This window comes from Ipomoea triloba, chromosome 1 (genome assembly GCF_003576645.1).
Source record: "Ipomoea triloba cultivar NCNSP0323 chromosome 1, ASM357664v1".
Lineage (NCBI taxonomy): Eukaryota > Viridiplantae > Streptophyta > Magnoliopsida > Solanales > Convolvulaceae > Ipomoea > Ipomoea triloba.
This window is the reverse complement of record NC_044916.1, coordinates 4,051,456-4,071,558: the sequence shown is the minus strand read 5'-3', so window position 1 is coordinate 4,071,558 and position 20,103 is coordinate 4,051,456. Positions and strand designations below refer to the sequence as shown.

At 35.9% G+C, this 20,103-nt stretch overlaps 3 protein-coding genes and 1 long non-coding RNA gene across 4 annotated transcripts; 2 read left to right on the top strand and 2 right to left on the bottom strand.

The window, feature by feature from the left end:
* Positions 1–6,022: 6,022 nt before the first annotated feature.
* LOC116015219 (pathogenesis-related genes transcriptional activator PTI5-like) lies at positions 6,023–6,640 on the bottom strand. The gene has a single exon (XM_031255249.1). The coding sequence runs from the start codon at positions 6,606–6,608 to the stop codon at positions 6,093–6,095; it is 516 nt and encodes a 171-aa protein (XP_031111109.1). The 5' UTR covers positions 6,609–6,640; the 3' UTR covers positions 6,023–6,092.
* An 8,485-nt stretch (positions 6,641–15,125) lies between these two features.
* LOC116015210 (rac-like GTP-binding protein RAC13) lies at positions 15,126–17,363 on the top strand. The gene is made up of 7 exons (XM_031255239.1): positions 15,126–15,276; positions 15,504–15,591; positions 15,703–15,812; positions 16,066–16,129; positions 16,442–16,506; positions 16,654–16,719; positions 17,031–17,363. The coding sequence occupies exons 1-7, from the start codon at positions 15,178–15,180 to the stop codon at positions 17,130–17,132; spliced, it is 594 nt and encodes a 197-aa protein (XP_031111099.1). The 5' UTR covers positions 15,126–15,177; the 3' UTR covers positions 17,133–17,363.
* A 351-nt stretch (positions 17,364–17,714) lies between these two features.
* LOC116015539 lies at positions 17,715–18,918 on the bottom strand. Its single transcript, XR_004097634.1, has 2 exons — positions 18,807–18,918; positions 17,715–18,258 (listed from the first exon to the last, which is right to left on the bottom strand). It is a non-coding gene; the product is annotated as an uncharacterized LOC116015539 (long non-coding RNA).
* LOC116015528 (ras-related protein RABA1f-like) lies at positions 18,023–19,305 on the top strand. The gene is made up of 2 exons (XM_031255632.1): positions 18,023–18,271; positions 18,803–19,305. Exons 1-2 carry the CDS (start codon positions 18,054–18,056, stop codon positions 19,233–19,235), a joined length of 651 nt encoding a protein of 216 aa, XP_031111492.1. The 5' UTR covers positions 18,023–18,053; the 3' UTR covers positions 19,236–19,305.
* The last annotated feature ends 798 nt before the right edge of the window (positions 19,306–20,103 follow it).

Below are 20,103 nucleotides of genomic sequence, written 5' to 3'. Positions count from 1 at the left end.
TTTTTTTTTTGAAAACCAAAGCCACAAGTATATTAATTACTCAAAAGCAAATGCTGAATACAATCAGGGAAAGAAGAAAGCCAAATACGAGGACCAGACTGAGAAGCCGTAGCTCTTGCTAGCACATGAGCTAACGTATTCGCTGATCTAGAAATAAAATGAAACGAAACATCATCGAAGAAACGTTTCAGAGAAACACAGTCACGAACAATGCAACCAACATATGAATTGTTAGGCAAAGAGCTCTCCAATAGGTTGCAAACAAGCTGACAATCTGAGTACAACACCACCTTATGCCAACCACGATCCTTCGCCCAAGAGAGGGCCTCTTTAACCGCCATTGCCTCAGCAAGAATAGGGTCCCGAAGACTCCTCACTGAGCAATTTCGAGCAGCCAGGAACCCTCCATCACTCCCATGCACAACAGCAGAAACAAAACCCTCATCTTTATTTGGATAGACAGCGGTATCTACATGAATAGATACTCTATCATCAATTCCAGGGTCATCCGCAAGTTCTGAACCAGTAATAAATGGATTACCTGGGGCAGTAGACAGAGCATTCCATTCCTCAGCCATAACAGTCGCCCGCCGCCCCACTTCACTAGGTGTCCAAGGTTTATTGTTCCACAACATATCATTACGACCTTTCCATATAGACCAGCACAACGCCATGCACGCGCGGATGACTTCATCGTTTCTTCCTTCAACCACCTTTGAAAGCCATGCAGCAAAATCATCAGTTGGCTGTACCTGAGGGAGATCAGAAATATTGTCCCAAAACCTGCATGTGTGAGAGCAATACTTGAAAAGATGTAATGGTGTTTCCTGATATGAGTGGCATAATGGACATAAGGGAGCAATGTTAACACCACGACCAACTAAATTCGTACTTGTGGGGAGAATGTCACGGGCACATCTCCAAATGAAATTGAGAACTGTCGGCGGAAGTTTGAGCTTCCACAATAATCGCCATGCAGTGAACTGCGCAGGGACATTAACCGCATTCTCCATCAGCATTCTATAACCATGCTTCACCGTATAAATTCCCCGGACATCACCTCTCCAACACCACTGGTCGCTAAACGACGGGGATATGGGGATTTTCAGGATAAGAGCAACATCCCTGTCACATAACAACTCCTTAAGCAGTGGCACATCCCAATCTGTAGTTACAGGATCGATTAATGCCGAGACCGTCGCAGAACCATGTTGGGCTGACCGAGGTGTAGCAAGAAAAGGGGATTCCTTATCAGGCAACCAGGGATCATCCCATATACTAGTTGTATTTCCATCGCCAATTCTGCGGTAACAACCCCTTTGTAAAAGATTTTGTGCAGCAAGGATCGATCGCCATACATAACTCGGATTAGCACCAAGTTTAGCTTGCAAAAACGAACAGTCACGGAAATATCTAGCTTTGTATAACCGAGCAGCTAGGGAACCAGGGTGATTTAAAAACCTCCAACCTTGTTTGGCCAGGAGTGCTACATTAAATTCATGAAGACGTTTGAAGCCAATACCACCACAACTTTTCGGAACACACATTCTAGACCATGATAACCAGTGCATGCCGCCTCCTCCCGCCGGCTTAGACTCCCACCAAAATTTGTTCATAATCCTCTCCAATGTTGAGCAAAATGTAGTAGGGAGATAATAAGTGCTCATGGTATACGTGGGCAGAGCCTGTGCAACAGTCTTCAGTAAGATCTCCTTTCCAGCTCTAGAAAGGATCCGTTTGTTCCAACCACCCACCCTTTGCTTAAGCTTAGACTCAATAAAATGAAATACTTCATTTTTATTCTTTCCTATCCCCATAGGCAGGCCTAAATACTTCCCAAAGGAATCAACACACACAACTCCCAACTCAGAGGTAACTGCAAGAGCTTCCTGATGCCCCACATTCCTGCTGAATACCATGCATGATTTATTCAAGTTAACAGACTGACCCGATAACTCCTCATATTTCAGCAAACAACGTTTAATAGCTTGAGCCTCCCCAATCGTGGCTTTGAAAAAAACCAGACTATCGTCCGCGAAGAACAGGTGTGATATTCCTGGGGCACCCCGCGCCACTGTACATGCCGAAAGGGTCTTATTCTGAACACAGCAGGTAAGAAGATGTGAAAAACCTTCCGCACACAGAATGAAAAGATAAGGGGACAGGGGGTCCCCTTGCCTGAGACCTCTCGTAGGAATAATCAAATCGGACACATCGCCATTCACCAACACCCGATAGCGAACCGTGGTAACACACATCATGATCAAATCAATCCAGCCATCCGCAAAACCCATAAGAACCATCATTTTTCGCAAATAGCCCCATTCCATTCGGTCATAGGCTTTTGCCATATCAAGCTTCAAAGCTCCCCAACCACAGCTGCCCCGCTGTTTACGCTTTAAGAAGTGAAGGACCTCTGAAGCAACCAGAACATTATCTGTGATAAGCCTCCCTGGAATAAAGGCACTTTGAGTTTCAGAGACTATTCTGCCAATAACACTCTTCAACCGGTTGGCAAGCATTTTAGCAATGATTTTATACGCCACATTGCACAAAGCAATGGGCCGGAGATCGCCCATACCTTCCGGAATAGCCTTCTTGGGAACTAATGTGATGTTAGCATCATTCATTCCCTCTGGCATACGACATTGTTGGATGCAGTCCCGAACAAATTGAGAAACGTCAGCTCCTATCTCAGTCCAAAAATGTTGATAGAACCCGGGGTTGAACCCATCTGGACCTGGGGATTTATCCGGGGCCATACTAAAGATCGCGTCTCTCACCTCCTCGGACGTAAAGCTGCCTAGAAGATAACGATTATCCTCTGCAGTAATCCTACTCGGTATACCGTTTAATTCGTTCCCCATGCGGGAACCATTCGAATTAAATATATGTGAAAAGTAATTCGCCGCCAAGTCCGGTAAACCTTCCTGCTCAACCCACATACCATTTGCATCCTTCAGACGTTTTAATAAGTTTTTTTTCCTCCGACCTGTAGCATAGGAGTGATAGAACTTTGTATTACGGTCGCCCGAACTCAACCAAAACTGTTTGGCTCGTTGGCGCCAATAAGTATTTTGCTGCTCCAGTTTACCATTCAACTCAACATCCAATTGGCGCACTTCTCTTAAAGAATTGTGATCACGTTTGCCCCGTAGGAAATTCAACCGAGTCTGCAAAGCAACAATCTGAGCATTAAGTTGTTGACTGAAATCACCACCCCATTGTTTCAACTTCTCACTACAACATTTCAGTCTAAAAGGTAATGGTTCACCCATTGTCTGGTTCCAAACCTGACATACAACTTCCTTGCACCCATTATCCTTGATCCAAGCATTCTCGAACATGAATCGCCTCCTTTGCTTTCTAACCCGAGGCTTCTCAACGTCAATGAAAATAGCAGAATGATCAGAGGTGAAGGTGTTCACATTATGAACAGTGGTATGTGGATGTAGTAAACACCAATCAGCTCCAGCCACCGCTCTATCTAGCCGTTCCTCAACCCAATCAACTGACCCCCTTCCTCTTTCCCAAGTGTAAGGACGACCCTTCATCCCAATGTCAAGGAGTCCACAATCATCCAACGCCTGGTTAAAGCCCTCAAACAAAGCTTGAGGGTGAGGATGCGATCCCCGTTTCTCAGTAGGCGATGCTAAATCATTAAAATCACCCGCGACGATCCATGGTAGCGAAGAGTTACTTCGCAAAGCTCGAAGTAAGTCCCATGACAGTTGACGCCTACTCCTTTCAGGAAAACCATAGAAGCAAGTTAGTCTCCATGGTTCAGCCCTCGGAAGCACAACCTCAACATCAATATGATTCTTTGAAAAAGACAATAACTTCACTGAATTGCGTTCGCGCCAAAAGAAAGCCAACCCACCACTCAGGCCACCCCCATCAACAAACATCAAACCATCATACTGTAAACGAACTTTCAAACGATCGGCGTGCTCACGTCTCACTTTAGTTTCCATTAAGAACAAAAACATTGGCTTCAACTTGGCATCCATAGCCAAGATCTCTTGAACTGTGCGTGGGTTGCCAAGACCACGACAGTTCCAGCATAGAGTACTCATAATGATTGGCGGGCCTGGGACACACCAGGACCCGCCACCAACAAGTTTTTTGAAAGATCATTGGAATTTCCATCAACCTGCATATCAACAGTCAAACTAGGGCTCCCTGTGTCCATGCGTTTACGTTTTTGATCAATCACGGTAATGGCATCATCCATATCGTTAGTATCTGTATGGTCACAATTCACCAACTCAGCCCCGTCTTCACTGGTTTTATTAGGTATAGGAACCTGTCTTGCTATAACAATTGCCGAAGGCTCCCCCAAACCCACAGGAAGTTGTTCATTCCCGACACTCCCCGTACCAAATTCATCTGGGCCTTTCCACGTGCTACGCTCGGCGGTAGTCTCAGGCGCAAACCACCTTTGCCCAGCAGTCGGAGTAGAACGTCTCACACCTGCCCTCAATCCCGGCCCAAAAGGTTTTGTCACCGTGTCTGTAGTCTCTAGGGACTTGGGGCAAAACTTTTCACCATGACCAAGAATTCCACATAGGAAGCAAAAAGTAGGCAACCGCTCATACTTGAAATCCACTGTAACCCAACCACCATTATCAACCTTCAGGCGCATACCCTTCCGTAAAGGCCTATTAACATCAATTGCGACTCGAATACGGAAAAAGGATCGCATGGATCCATCAAAGTTTCGCTCATCAGATTTTACCAGCGAACCAATGAAATTACCCATAGCACTTAGAACAGCTTCAGACCTAAACCCCACCGGGAGGCTATGAATCTGGACCCAAAAATCGGTGATATTGAGAATAACCGATTCAGGATCCTCCGGCGGAATAACAGGCTTCAAAACCAGCAGGCTCTGCTCGAAAGACCATGGACCGTCGTCCATAACACGTAAAACATCCTTCTCATGGAAGAATCGAAACAGATAGAGGTTTGGTTGAAGTTCCTTAGCGTTCATACCCTTCATCGGCCTCCAAACCGTCGCCATAGTATCCTTCAGAAAAGCAAACTTCGCTGGCTTGCTCGAGACCAAGCGGCCAGCAATGTAGAACTCGACTTCAGCAGCGGATCGGTCGACAGGTACTTGCCCCAGATGCTGTACCCCTTCCTCATCATCAAGATCAGCAAGAGTAAGGTTAGCCAACGACCATTCGTAATCGTGGGACGCCATGCAGAAAAACAGAAACAAGAACAGTAAAAAAACCGACGGACAGAAGACCAGAAAACTCGCGAAAAACCTAGCGAGAGAGAGACTCGCGAAACCCTAGCGAGAGAAAAAAATTTAGAGGTAGTTAATGTTATTAATTAGTTAAATTTTAACTCGGCACTTTTGGGATTAGTAAATTTCTTTAGAAGAAGAGAAATACGTTTTTGTGCTTTTTTTTTTTTTCCTACTGAAGCAGGTTGATTCACTGTGCCACTAGACTGTAAGGTCTTTGACATTTTTTTGTGTTTTTTAAATATTATAGAAACTTCGCAATCTTACCTATGGATAAGAGCTTAAATTAGCTGGCACCGTTATTCAATTGTGTTTTTCCTTTTGCGTTTGACTTGTACGTATCATATGTTTGATTTGTCGCAATTACAATTTCATTTCACACAGAATTGGGAGAAAGAAAACAAAATGCATTTCTAACAATTCACATTGTAAACTAAATGAAATACATAAAACGTTGTACTCTAGTGCAAGAAACGTGTTATACATGGATACTTCCTATTTCATTCATGTACCCAAAAAAACATGAAAATGAGAATAACATTTTTTTTGTCCTTCAACCATTATTGTATTGTGGATTTAGTTGCTTAATTATTTGCGATATAATTTAGTCCATCAATTATTAAACTATGATGCTGATATGACACCACTTTTATAGTTTTATACCAAAGAAGGGTTAAATTTCTATCCCAAATTTTAAGAGATTAATCCAAGTAATTGGAATGTAGGAAAAAAAGTGTCATTTAAAAAAAAAAAAAAAAAAAAAAAAAGAGGAAAGAAAATTGGCATACATATAGAATGTGCAAGCTAGCTATAGTAGTAGAGGTATATCATATATGCACTATTCATTACTCCTACTAGCACTAGAAGCCATGCCGGTATCATCACAACTATAACTCCGCACTCCTTGCATCGCCGGAGAAGATGCCGCAGCCGCCGCCGCCACCACAACGTCCGGCGGAAAATTGAGGAGCGCCTTAGCGCCGCGCATTCTGAACGCCGCTTTATCGTAAGCCAGAGCCGCTTCCTCCGCCGTGCTAAACGTGCCGAGCCACACCCTAGCCCCCTGCCTAGCCGAGTCACGAATCTCCGCCGCGTACTTCCCCCACGGCCGCCGCCTCACCCCGCGGTACCGCTTCTTCTCTATCGGCCTGAGCATCACGGCGCCGCCGCCCCCCCTGCTCCTCCCGGAGTGCGTAGCCGCCGCCGCGGCAGGCGATGATGGAAGCGCACGCGCCTCGTTGAGAACCTCGTACAGCACCATCTCCTGCGAGTCGTTCTCGTTGAGCGGCAGCGCCTCGTGGTGGGGGGCGTTGGGAGCCATGGGCAGAAGTTGCCGTGTTACAAGGGGGGACATTTATGTAATTATGCTTATGGTCTGTATATGGAGCTGATGAGGATTCAAAGTTTGTATTGTGTGCTTGGAATGGCGTATTTATATATGTTGTAGTCTTGTGGGGTCTTCTGAAGAATTTTATTAGTTTGTGAAAGGAAGGTAAGAGTTAAATGAGAGAAAAAAAACAAACACATTTGTGCATGACACACACAGATGTTTACAGGTCGGTTCATGCCTTGGTGGGACCCCCACCAGCGTACATCACGCCCTATTTTCTCTTGTGGAAAATAATGGCAAATGGACAACATTCTCGTAGTGTTATGTTTCAATTAAAAGTCTAATTATAATTATTTTGAGTGTATTCAGAGTACACTCAGAATTTTCAACTTTTCATCATCAAACACAGTAACTAATTCTCTTATTCTTAATTTGACTAATCCCCTAAGCTAGCTGAATTGTAGATACCTCTATGAGTGATCTCAATCACACCCATATTAAATTTAAGTGTATATATTACACGCTTAATGTATCTTTCTAATAGGCTCCGATACTTTTACATGCGTCTTGCTCTAATACAAAATTTGAAGACGTGTTCTATTTAAAATAAAAGTTTACATTGATAATTGGACTATGCATTTATGTGTATATATGCTCAACATTTTTTTTTTAATAGCATCTTTTGTGTTTTGTTTATATATTTATACAGAACAGTAATTTTAATTTTTAATAAGTATTGTATACCCTTTAATTTTCATAATGTGACAATTCAATTCGCTCACCAACAAACACCACTAAAGTCTATTATTTTTGCTCGTGAAAATGGGGACCAAAGTTCTCACTTCTTAAAAATTAGTAAGCAATTACAAAAAAAAAAAAAAAAAAAAAGTTTTTTGTATGATTTTGTCCTTTTAATAAATTGTTTCCACATAATAACACCCAAATTTTCCATCAAGCTCAAGTTAGCCAAACATACGACTACCTAGCTTGACTAGTTATCTAGTAGTTCATATTTGAATTTCGTGCCCCTCACATGCTATGAAATGTATGAGAAAACAAATATTACACCATGTTTCTCTCTATATAGAGCTAGGGATTCGCTTGAAAAATGTGCGAATTATTTTCATTTGCCAATTTAAAATGATTAAAAATTAAAGTTAAGTAATATTTTTATAGTTATAGTTGTTCATTTGAAAATATTTAACAGAGCATTCACGGATAACTGACTGTTATTTAAAAAAAAATCACAATACATGTATTTACTTTTCTGTGAATACATGTCAAGGTATGAATACAATCTTGATCACGGAAGGTGCTAATAACAACAATTATATATTGATGTGTATTTCTCTTTAATTGAGACAAAACATTTTATTAATCGTAACAAGTAAACTACGGAGTAATATTCAACCTAACATGCAGTTAATCTTTATCTCAATATAATAATAATAATAATAATAATAATAATAATAATAATAATAATAATAATAATAATAACAACAACAACAACAGATATATATATATATATATTTTTTTTATAAAAAATGTAAGAACATGGCACATTAAATTTTTTGAATAAGACACTTTAAGATTTATGGAGAAAAGATGGACCTTTTTCTAGAGAGTCGTTGAAATTTTGGAGAACAAAAGTGGATGACGTCATTGCTTTCGTAACAAATGGGCTCCCGTGGGTCCAAGTACACAATCAGCATTTCATTATCCTTGAGGACCTTGACTAGTCATATGATCCAAATTCATGAACTTGACCAGCCTTTATATATACTATTGTTGTCATGTGAATTGGCCTCAAATTTTCCAAAGTTTAAGGTTTTATTTTTATTTTTATTTTCTATAAAATATTTTTTTTCTAGTAAAAGATAATGATCGTATTTAAAGAAGGAAAAGTTTGATTGCACGTGGTTTTGAACGAGGTTAGGTTGTTGAAAATGATTGTCCCATATGAAAAATGAAAGACTAATAAATAAAATATTATATTTTTATATTTTTTTTAAACTATAAATTATTCCAATTCAAAAAATTTATAGTAATATAATAGAAAAATAATTCTTTTCAAATGCCTGGCATTTAATAGTTTAAAAAATAATAAGTATTTTTTTTTTAGAAGAAACTTCCGCCTCATATAATAATTTCATTAGAAGAATAAAATAAAGGAACAAAAATTATGACTTATAAATTTTTTAGATCAATCATATTATAATATGTTAGCATGGAGTACTAAGTGGAATACATAATTTGATTATTTACAATATATCCTCGTAGTCGAGTCTGTCGCACATGGTTTTTTTAATGTCATTTACAAATTATTACATAGGAGAAATATTTATTTTGTGCACACATAACACCCTCAAATAGTTTTCAAAAAAAAAAAACACCCCCAAATAGTGATTACATATTTTCCTCGTCACCTAAAAATAAAGTAGAACATACAATTCTTTCTAACACTCTTTCAATTGAGAAAAAGTTACTTTACTTTGAGATTCTAATTAACAAAAAATTAAAATCTTTTTACTTATACCATAAATCATTATCACTTTTACAGAAAATAAATAACATAAGACACAACTTTAGAATGTTACACTTTCATTTGTGATATTATATATGAAAAAATTGCATTTCATAAGACACAACTTTGGAGCTGGTAGGCCAATTGAATGTAGACAGTAGTCATTTTCAAAGCAACGTTAGCAGGAGTCATGATTTAGACAAAAAGATCCTTATGCAAAAAAAAAAAAAAAAAAAAAAAAAGATTGGAAATTTGTGTCATGAGCATTATTAGAAATTACTCACAAGCCATTCTTTCGAACAATTGGACCACATGTACTCTTCCAAATCGAAAACGATGGTCTAACTAGATATAAAGAGTGGGAGAAAATTATACCTAATCTTATTTATATATATATAGTTAATTTCACTATTGGTTCTATGACTATAGGGGTCTTGTTAATTTTAGTACTTACTTTAAAAACTAACAATTTAGTCTGGTAATTATGCAATTTTTAACACATTTGGTCCTCCCGGCCAAATCACCGAAAAATATAAGGGTGTGTTTGGTTGGGGGGTTTTGGTATAGGGAATGGGTATGAAAGTGATTGCTAGTGTTTGGTTGATAGGTTTTGAGAATGCTACTATGGGTTTGGAATACCCCATTAATGAGAAAATCCATACCCTTATTAAATAAGGGTTTCATTTCACTTCTTCATTTCTTCCCCAACTATTAATATTCATTCTCATTCCACCCAACTACCAAACATGTTAAAATACTTTCACCAAAACCCATTACCCTTACCAAATATTTGATACCTATTCCGATTCCGATTCCCATGTGCGAACCAAACACACCCTAAATCATTTTTAATGATTTAATCATAAGGGCAAATGGGTCATTTCACATTATTTCTTCTTCTTCATTCACCTGCTGGCCGGATCCATGGCCATTTGGCATTTCTTTAAACATTCTTATTTGTATGAGAAATTATTAAACTATTTCAAATTAATTAAAGAAAAAATACAACTCATCATTTCAAGCTATAACATTTTTTAATATTGAACACGTACTAGAATTATGAGAAATTATTAAACTTATTTCAAATTACTTTTAAAAAACATACAACTCATCATTTCAAGCTATATAACATTTAATTTTTTGGTATTGAACATTAGAATTCGTGCATCTTACGCTGAATTGCTAATATGCCAAACATATTCAAATATCTCTCTCTCTTGTTTTTCTACACTTATAATAAGAGCAAATAATGTTAGACCCTTAACTGGAACAAAAAAAATGTTGGTGTAATAGTTACTATAACATATTGTACTTTGTGTTCTTCTTATTGTGCAACCTTCAATTAAATTCATAATATATCATAATCTTTTATAATTTTTACCAAATTTTTCCGTTAAATATAACGAAAGTTTAACATTAAATTCTTTAAACAATTTGTTTCTTTATTGCAGTTTTCAAACAAATTGGCAATATTTTATAATACAATTCTGTATAGATTCCTAACTTAAAATTAGAATATTGAAGTCTTAATAAGATTCTATAATACAATTTTGTATAGATTCCTAACTAAAACCATTATTCTACCCAAAACAACAGTATATAAACCTCTCCCCTCCTCACTGTTATTCACCCAAAACTAAACCTAACATATTCTGCAACACACCATCTACTTGACATTCTATAGGTATGATTGTCAAAATATTTGATATATGCTATTTTGTACAATTATTCACCCCTTATTCTAGTTGTTTTGAAGGTTATTTTCTGTATCCTAGTGAAATTGGGAATTGTTTATGTGTTATATTGTCCAAGTGTTGATTTATCTACAAGGAACAACAAAGGAAGAATATTGAAGCATTTTGGACAAGTTCTGGAAGAAAAGGGAATTACAAGGAAGAATACAAGTTGGAAAAGAATTGGAAGTTGCCTAATGGGCCAAGGCCCATCTACCTCCTATATATTTGACCTATTCTCTACAATTGGAGGAGGTTCCCTTACAGAGTACTGAACCCTAGCTTTTAGTTTATATTTCTCCTAGCATAGTTTAGATCATAGATTATTTTATTTCAAGCTTGGAATTGGAGTGAAGTTGGATTTCCTCATTATCAGTAAAGTTTTCTCTTCCCTTTATATTTCTTGCAATGTTTATGGTTATTTATTATTGCTTTGGTTTGTTTACTTTCATGATGCATGAGTAATTCGCTTATGGGTTTGGATTAAGGATCCATTGTTAATTTTGATGTTCAGTTTATGATAATTGCATAAAGGGATTGAATCTTTTACCCAGGGTTTATGTTGATTTGGGGATTTCTCTGCACTAGTTATTGGTTTGTGGCCAGAATTAATTGCTAGTCTAGGAGAGGGATTCATTACAACGACAGTTGGATGGAGACCTCGAGCCTTACCAATTTCAACCTAATTTTCCTGCTATGAAAGTAGAGGTAATATTGGGGGCTTACAATGCTTAGGTGCTTAAGATTACAATTGATGCATCATGACAGTGGGGCAATCTTAGTCTAATTCTCTTATTGATTACGAAAGTAGCTGAGTAGAATTCTTTTGTGCATTGCCCATATATCCCTTGGTTAATTATTCTTTCCCTAATCCTGAGTTGGTTGGAACATCAAGATTACAATCCCCGTAATCTAGCCCATACCTTTTATCATATAGTTTTCACCTTAATTAATTGTTTTCCTTTATTCCACATCATTCAGTCTCTGTTACTTGGATTCTATAAATTCATATACTCTAGTGCCTGGTAATTCATACAGTTTCGTGCCATAACACCAATCCTCAGCGGAACGACATTGCACCCTTCTTTTACACTCATCATTTGTGCTCATCAATATTATCATGCTAATTCTATTAGTTGTATTTGTACTCATAATGATTATAGTTTTTTTGAAAAATCAATGATGGTATACTCATTAATTAATATAACTTCAATATCGTTATGTAAATATATCTATTGTATAATCTGTTCACCTATACTTGTATCCTTGTATGTAACGTTGTGGTTCTCATTATATTCCTCTATAATCTACACATTTTAATTACTCCTAACTCTCTAATATATGATTTTTGAATTTATGTTGTGGTTCTCATTATATTATTTCATAACATCCTTTATGAACATATTTTCCATGACACAAGGATATTAGTAATGACAAATGCAGTAAAGTTAATTAATATTGACACACAAACTGTGGGCTGGAGTTGTACAGTTCATGTCATTAAGAAAAACGAACCAAAAAAACGCTATTGGAACACCTGTGAAAAAGTATATGCTCATCGTACTTGAGGATGAAACAGTAAGTAAATAGTAAAATTTTTGCCCTTTATTATTATTATTATTATTATTTTATTTTTATCATTATTAGTATTATTGTTATTATGAAGATGCTCTCATTCACCACCAACATCATTGTAAATGCTATATCTAAATGCAAGGAACTCGGGTTCAATTAATAGTGTTTGATAATGACATTGGAATGTATGATATCACTTTACAAACCAACAAATGGTACATCATTTCAAATGTCATTGTCAAACCTGTCCGGACGAACTATAAAGTACTTGATCACAAATACAATTACACATGAATTTTAAATGGTTGGACCGGTGTCCAAACAATTGACAATGATGACACACCATTTGCCCCCATGTAAGTGGTTTATTTGTTTCTACTTATTTTAGTTGCAATTTAGCTATTTACAATTTCGGTTATGTTTTATTAAAATATATAAGCATTGAGACTATTTGTTTGATTTTTATTAATTTAGCATTTTTTTTCTCTCTCTCATTATTATATGACTACTTTAGCCAATTAAAAAACACTAATTTAAAAATATGCATTGGGCATTGGTTTAACCGCACAACCCGCATGTGATAACTAGCTTAAACATAAAAGAGAATAAAAATTCATCTCAATACTTTTTCTACTTAGTTTTACGCCTAACAACCCTTCAAATATTTCATGCACAATGAAAAGAAGGCCGGCAAGGCTCTTTTAGAGGGTCTGATATCAACTCCCTCTTATATTTTTCACGTGTTTTTTGTTTTGTTGTTTTTTTTTTTAAAGAATATCACGAATTCTACTATATATACTCCTAAATCTTACTCTCTAAATTTCTCTCTCATGTGGGTTTCAATGCACTGTGTCTATATCAAGATTTTGTGTGTGGGAATAAAAAGTTGGAGTAAAAAATATGAATACACATAGTATTTTCTATTTTCACTCATATAATGAGAATACTAATCTAAGAAATTAAGCCCATAAATCGTTGGAAGCATACGTGTGCACATATATAAAATCAAGTAGACTTTTCGTGATGTTTTCGTAATTATCACAATACATTAGGAGAAACTTGATAGTCATACGCGATAAGTACATTCAAAATCTATAATAATACACTCAAGTTAAGTGTGTTCACTTCTGGTTATATACCCACATATATACTATCAAGTCACATTGTGCTCAGATGACATGTAGTGACTCTTTCATATGAGAGGTTATGAGATCGAGATTCATTGTGCTTCAATAAGTTGAGAAAGTAGTATGTATTTTTCTCATTTTTTTCTTATTTTGCGAAATTATCCTAAATTGAAAAATGAGATTAGTCTATAAATTATCATAGCCTAATTCTCATTGGGAGCAAGATCCCCTTTGTCTCTATATATCCTTAAGAAGTAAGAAATGGCTTGGTCTCAACCAACTTAATTATTCTTTAATTTTTCTTATTATAAGGTTTCTTAAAGTTTACATTCATCTCATCTATACAATTAAACTTTAAAAAAAAATCATAAAATGTGTATTTAATTCTACAACCTCTTCCATTTAATAATCTCTTGACCATGTAACTAGACTAAAATTCTTTAGTATAGTGGCATGCCTAGCTAATTAAGTGCATTTGCATGCGTATATTGGTATTCAATCTTACTGATTAAAAGTGTGTGTGTGTGTGTGTATATATATATATATAGTTTGTATTTTGTTTGCTTTTACCTGTTAATATTAAGATACATGAGAAATTATTGTAAGGTCATACTAGTCTATCATAGAGAGAGAGATTGAGTTTTAAGAAATAGTGAATTGTTTCGATCTTACCAAGTGAGAGTGAGGTAAAGGGAGGAGAAAAAAAAATGAGTGGGTGGGTGGGAGGTGGGAGCTGATGGGGGGAAGGAAAAGAAGAAAAGCAAATTAATCATTAAATGTCCCCAACGGGTTACGGGTATATGTAGCGCACGCGCCTATTGGGTTCTGTTGGTGCGTGCGCAACACCATTATCCTATCATAATTTTTCTTCATTTTCTTTCCTCCTAGGGTTCACAAAAACCCTCGCAAAAGCTCTCAATTTTTTTTTTTTTAGTCTCTCCTCTCTCCTCCCCTCTGCAAGACTCATAAAAAACTTATCAAAAACTTCAATAGTAGATACTCTTATACTTAGAATGAAAACAATAAATTTTTCTCTCAACTTTTGAAAAGATCTCAACTGCATCAATTAATAACTTCAATTTCATATGACAAAAAAGGCCAAAATTATAGGTGTTGACAAATACATGCTTGTTTGTTTCACACCCATTTTGCATCAACATAATGGTGTGAAAATAAAAAGATGGAATAATAACAATAGTGACACCCCAAAAGACATGCTTTCAACTCACATCTCTCCTCATCACTTCCCAACAATAAAAAAAAAACATTTGAAATTGGTATATACAATCATACTACATTGTTCAACTAATTAAGCAACCTTTTACATTAAATATATTATTTTCTTTCTATCATCCATTCCCTTTCTCTACACTTAATCCACCCAACAATAACAACAACTTAGCACTACACCTACTTCACTATACACACACAACCTCTTTAACCCCAAGTCAAGAAACAGTCATGCACACAATCATTGTCTTCCTAGTTGTCTTAGGCTGTCACATTGTCTGCCAACCATTTTTCTCTTTAATTTCTTTGCATATCACACATATAAGATGCTTAGCTAGCTTCAACAACATGTAAAACTTGGATTTATTTGATTGATTCCTTCAATTCCTAGCATTACAAGAGCTATGAGTACTGCAAGGTTCATCAAGTGTGTGACAGTTGGGGATGGGGCCGTGGGAAAAACTTGCATGCTCATTTCCTACACCAGCAATACTTTCCCGACGGTACGTCAGATTTTCGCCCTTTTTTTTTTTCTCGAAACGATGAATATTTTGTGAGATTGATCAGTGTAATTTGTGGGCTTTTTTTCCTGACGGTACATGAGATTTTTGCCCTTTTTTTTTTTTTTTTTTTTTCTCGAAACGATGAATATTTTGTGAGATTGATCAGTGTAATTTGTGGACTTTCTTTTGGAGGTTTAAGAATGGTGTGTGTTTTTGGGTGGATGTAGGATTATGTCCCGACGGTGTTTGATAACTTTAGTGCTAATGTGGTGGTGGATGGGAGCACGGTCAACCTTGGCTTATGGGATACTGCTGGTAAATTATTGTCAGTCTCGAGTGACATAGGCATGAGACTCTATATAGAAGTCTCGAGATTGATCATTTTTTGGTTTTGTTTTTAACCTATTGTGGAAATGAATGGTGCAGGACAAGAAGATTACAACAGGCTAAGGCCTCTGAGTTATAGAGGAGCTGATGTTTTTCTGCTTGCTTTTTCCCTCATCAGCAAAGCTAGCTATGAAAACATCTACAAGAAGGTTATCTACAACAACCTAAATTTTATTATTATTATTAATTATAATTTTCTTTTATGATCATATCGAGTATAACCACGTATGATTACGGGTTATACGAAGTACTATTTGCATGGTATATAGTACCCAATTATATGGTTATATATACGTAATCGATATAATGGACATTGATGCTGATCGATCATGTCGACTTTTTCTTATTAGTATTATTATTTTGTAAATATGATGAAATTATTGTATAATTTCTTGATTACAGTGGATACCTGAATTGAGACACTATGCACCCAGTGTCCCAATTGTATTAGTTGGAACAAAACTAGGTAAGATTAACCTCTCATTCTTCATTCCTTTTATTTTTTCTTTTACAATTTTGATACATTTATGGAAAATGGATTGAAAATGAAAGTGAACCGACATCCTTATTTATAGAGTTTAGTTAGTTTTATATTAAGTACTAGGTTATGAATTAATTGGAATTTTAAAATTTTTTATTGAACTATTATATTTTTTAAAAAAATTAAAGAGTAACATGAGCCCGTCTCACGTGTCTCAATCAAATTTTTTCCAAAATTAAAAGCTTATAATTTATTTTTTATTTATGATTTTTGTCAAATAATTAAATTAAAATGTAGATTTGAGAGATGACAAGCAGTATTTAGTTGATCATCCTGGAGCAACTCCAATCACAACCGTCCGAGTAAGTACTCTTTGGGGATTTTCTGATTTTTGTCCCTTTTATTTTCAAATAATAATGATATTATTATAATAATTATTATTATTTATTGCATTTTTGAAATTATTAATAATTACTTTCTTTTTTATTTTTTGGTATATAAATCCCTAGGGAGAGGAATTGAAGAAAATGATTGGCGCGGTTGCCTACGTTGAGTGTAGTTCAAAGACGCAGCAGGTAAATATACCACTTTATATAATTTATATTATTATCTAAATTATATATATATATATTTATTATTATTATTTTTAGGCGTATTCGCCAAAAAATAGTAAATTTATGCTTGGTATAAAAATTATAACTAATTTTTTTATTTCATAATTTGGCATTAAATTTTGAAATATTAGTATTGGTACATGTTATAGAGAATAATTGATATTCTTTTGCAATTTAATATAGAAACTGTCACTGATTATCGGAACCAAGATAATAAATTGTTATATATATAGCTGATTAATTTGATTTAATAAATTGTTATATTATTTCAGAATGTGAAAGCTGTGTTTGATACTGCAATAAAGGTAGCCTTGAGACCACCGAAGACCAAGAAAAAGTTACAAAAACATAGAAGGCCATGCACCATATTTTGAACTACTTCAACTTTCTATACCGAGCAAGATCAACTGATACCAATAATATCGAGTACAACTAAATACGTCCTAAATGATTGTATTTGATATTATCGATACCGGTACCGATCAATTTTATAGACAAATTATATATTTTTCAGGCGGCATTACTATTTCATAACAATAATTCTCATACTTTTGTATTATTTTTCTTATGGTTAAATGTATTTTAATTTCTTAATTTTTGCTTAATTAAATTCCATCTAAGGGCTTAGCTAGAGGTAAACTTAATTTGTAGATATGATTTGGGTTCTTATATATTATTGTTTTTGTCATTCTTTTTTTTTTTGGTACACACAAATTTTATACTTTTATATAAGTAGAATTATCCTTTTTGAAGATAGACACTAGCTGGTATTATGTAGTATCTGTTTATAGCTACTTTTTCAACCAAATGAAGCATAAAGAGTCAATATTGACTCCACTGAGGCTCGAACCCACCCCAATGTGAGGCTGTAACCGGGTGTCACATACTTAAATGTACGTAGAATTATGAGTATTTCCAAAAAAAAAAAAAATTAATACTTAAATGTAGACCACCAATTCGATGATAATAAATAATATAATGGCGATTAAATATGAAACATTAAAAAGAAAAAAAGAAAGAGTAGTTATATTGATATTTACAAATCAAATATTTTATCTAAAATTAGGGAGTGGATTAGCATAACATTGGTGTTATACAGGAGAGGGACTCTTCTAATTCATTGAATTTCCTATTTCTCGATCTTCATCTAAGCATTCGGAGATCATATCTGCATGTTTGTGGCAATCGGCCTTCCTCTCACCTCTCCATCCCCATTCTCTCATCACATACACGCCATTTTATGGCTTCTTAACTTCTTCCTCATCTCCTTTTTCCTCTTTTGATCTTAAACAAAAATGGCATATAGATCCGACGAGGATTACGACTATTTGTTCAAAGTGGTGCTCATAGGAGACTCCGGTGTCGGGAAATCAAACTTGTTGTCGCGTTTCACCAAGAATGAATTCAGCGCTGAGTCTAAATCCACCATCGGTGTCGAGTTTGCCACCCGAACCATCCAGGTCGACGATAAGGTCATCAAGGCCCAAATTTGGGACACCGCTGGCCAAGAAAGGTAACCATCCATACTAATCTGGTTAGATGCATGAGATTTATCTAGTTGAATCTCGATAAATCCCATTCAAATTAAGAATGCACATTTGCATGCATGTTTTTACAAACATTTTCACGTTTCATTTGCCTTTATATACTAATACACATTCTCTTCCTAATTGTAATTCGAATGAATCGAATGATAGTAGTGAATTTCTTTAAATAAAGTTTCCAATTGAAAGCTTTTCTGATCATTCAAAAGTAGTAAGGAAACTAGGGTTTTGAAATCAAACATGTTCACTTTTGAGATCTACGAAAATCCTTTTTGATTTCGCATTCTCTAATTCTCATAAACGATGAAGCTTTCATATGAAATCATCATAAATTCTAATTCTCATAAACGATGAAGCTTTCATGTATATGAAATCATCATAAATTCTAATTCTCATAAACGATGAAGCTTTCATGTATATGAAATCATCATAAATTCTGATATAAACGCAAAATTTCGCATGGAATTGTAATGTAATTGATGTAATGTATGTATGTATAGGTACCGTGCAATCACGAGCGCTTATTATCGAGGAGCGGTGGGGGCGTTGCTGGTGTACGATATAACTCGGAACGTAACGTTCGAGAACGTGCAGCGGTGGTTGAAGGAGCTGCGGGACCACACCGATCAGAACATCGTGGTGATGCTGGTGGGGAACAAGTCGGATCTCCGCCATCTGCGGGCGGTGCCGACGGACGACGCGGGATCGTTCGCGGAGAGGGAGAACACTTTCTTCGTGGAGACGTCGGCGCTGGAGGCGTACAACGTGGAGAGTGCTTTTTGTGAAGTGTTGACTCAGATCTACCGGGTGGTTAGCAAGAAGTCTCTCGACGCCGGCGATGACCCGTCGGCGTTGCCCAAGGGGCAGACTATCAATATTGGGAACAGGGACGATGTGTCCGCTGTGAAGAAAGCTGGGTGCTGTTCTGGATAAAAATGTAACTTCCGTTTTCTTTTTTTTTTTTCTTATAAAATTGAGAATTCACCATTTTCTATTTGGTAGGCCATTTACCATTTTTACCACCACTCCTATGTTCTAATCATAGAGTTCTTAGACTTTATGTTTTTTTGGTGTTTATATGCCTTTTTGTGCTAAAATAGTGTGTAAAGTTAGAATTCAGAATTGTCTTCCATGGAAGATAGTTAGACTATTGAGTAATAGTTGTGAGCACACTCTACATCAAAATAATTGTTCTCAATCTGTTTAACTTTTACCATTCATGGTGTCAATCAACACCTTAAAGTTTTCTTATAATTTCATAATGTAATATTGACGGTAAGTATTGTTACCGGTATTTATTTTGTATTATTGATCTGAGTATAATGAGCAGTACAATGAGTGTTTTAGGACAGTGGTGTTATGTGTCAGAAATCAAGTCCCCACCTCCTCTACAACAGAGCTCCTCGTGTGACTTGTAACGATTGTTCAATGATGGTGAGCCCCTTCAATGGCAGTGGAGCTGTTGTTGATAATAACTCCTCTCCTCAAATGTAATGGGTGACCGTTTGACTCCTGAGTTCACTTGTAATTCGGGTTAGTGATGCTTGCCCAATTACTCTGTCAAATATAGGACAGATTGTATAAACCCCACTTGTATAGGAAGGATTGTATGAAAAATCATCTCTTATAAAAAAGCTGGATTATTATCATCCATTTAAACTTTGAAATGCATCGTGTACATAATTGTATCATGAAGTACTTCACATATTACTAGATACAATTTGTAGTGTTCACCAGTTCACTTTGCACTTTATAATGTTAGTCAATGCACTTTAAAAGATATTTACCAAAATATCACTAA

Coding starts and splice junctions, on each gene's coding strand:
- LOC116015219 (XM_031255249.1), bottom strand. CDS start 6,608: ATGTCCCCCCTTGTAACACGGCAACTTCTGCCCATGGCTCCCAACGCC.
- LOC116015210 (XM_031255239.1), top strand. CDS start 15,178: ATGAGTACTGCAAGGTTCATCAAGTGTGTGACAGTTGGGGATGGGGCC. Junction 15,277..15,503: donor CCAGCAATACTTTCCCGACG/GTACGTCAGATT, acceptor GGGTGGATGTAG/GATTATGTCCCGACGGTGTT. Junction 15,813..16,065: donor ATGAAAACATCTACAAGAAG/GTTATCTACAAC, acceptor TCTTGATTACAG/TGGATACCTGAATTGAGACA.
- LOC116015528 (XM_031255632.1), top strand. CDS start 18,054: ATGGCATATAGATCCGACGAGGATTACGACTATTTGTTCAAAGTGGTG. Junction 18,272..18,802: donor GACACCGCTGGCCAAGAAAG/GTAACCATCCAT, acceptor ATGTATGTATAG/GTACCGTGCAATCACGAGCG.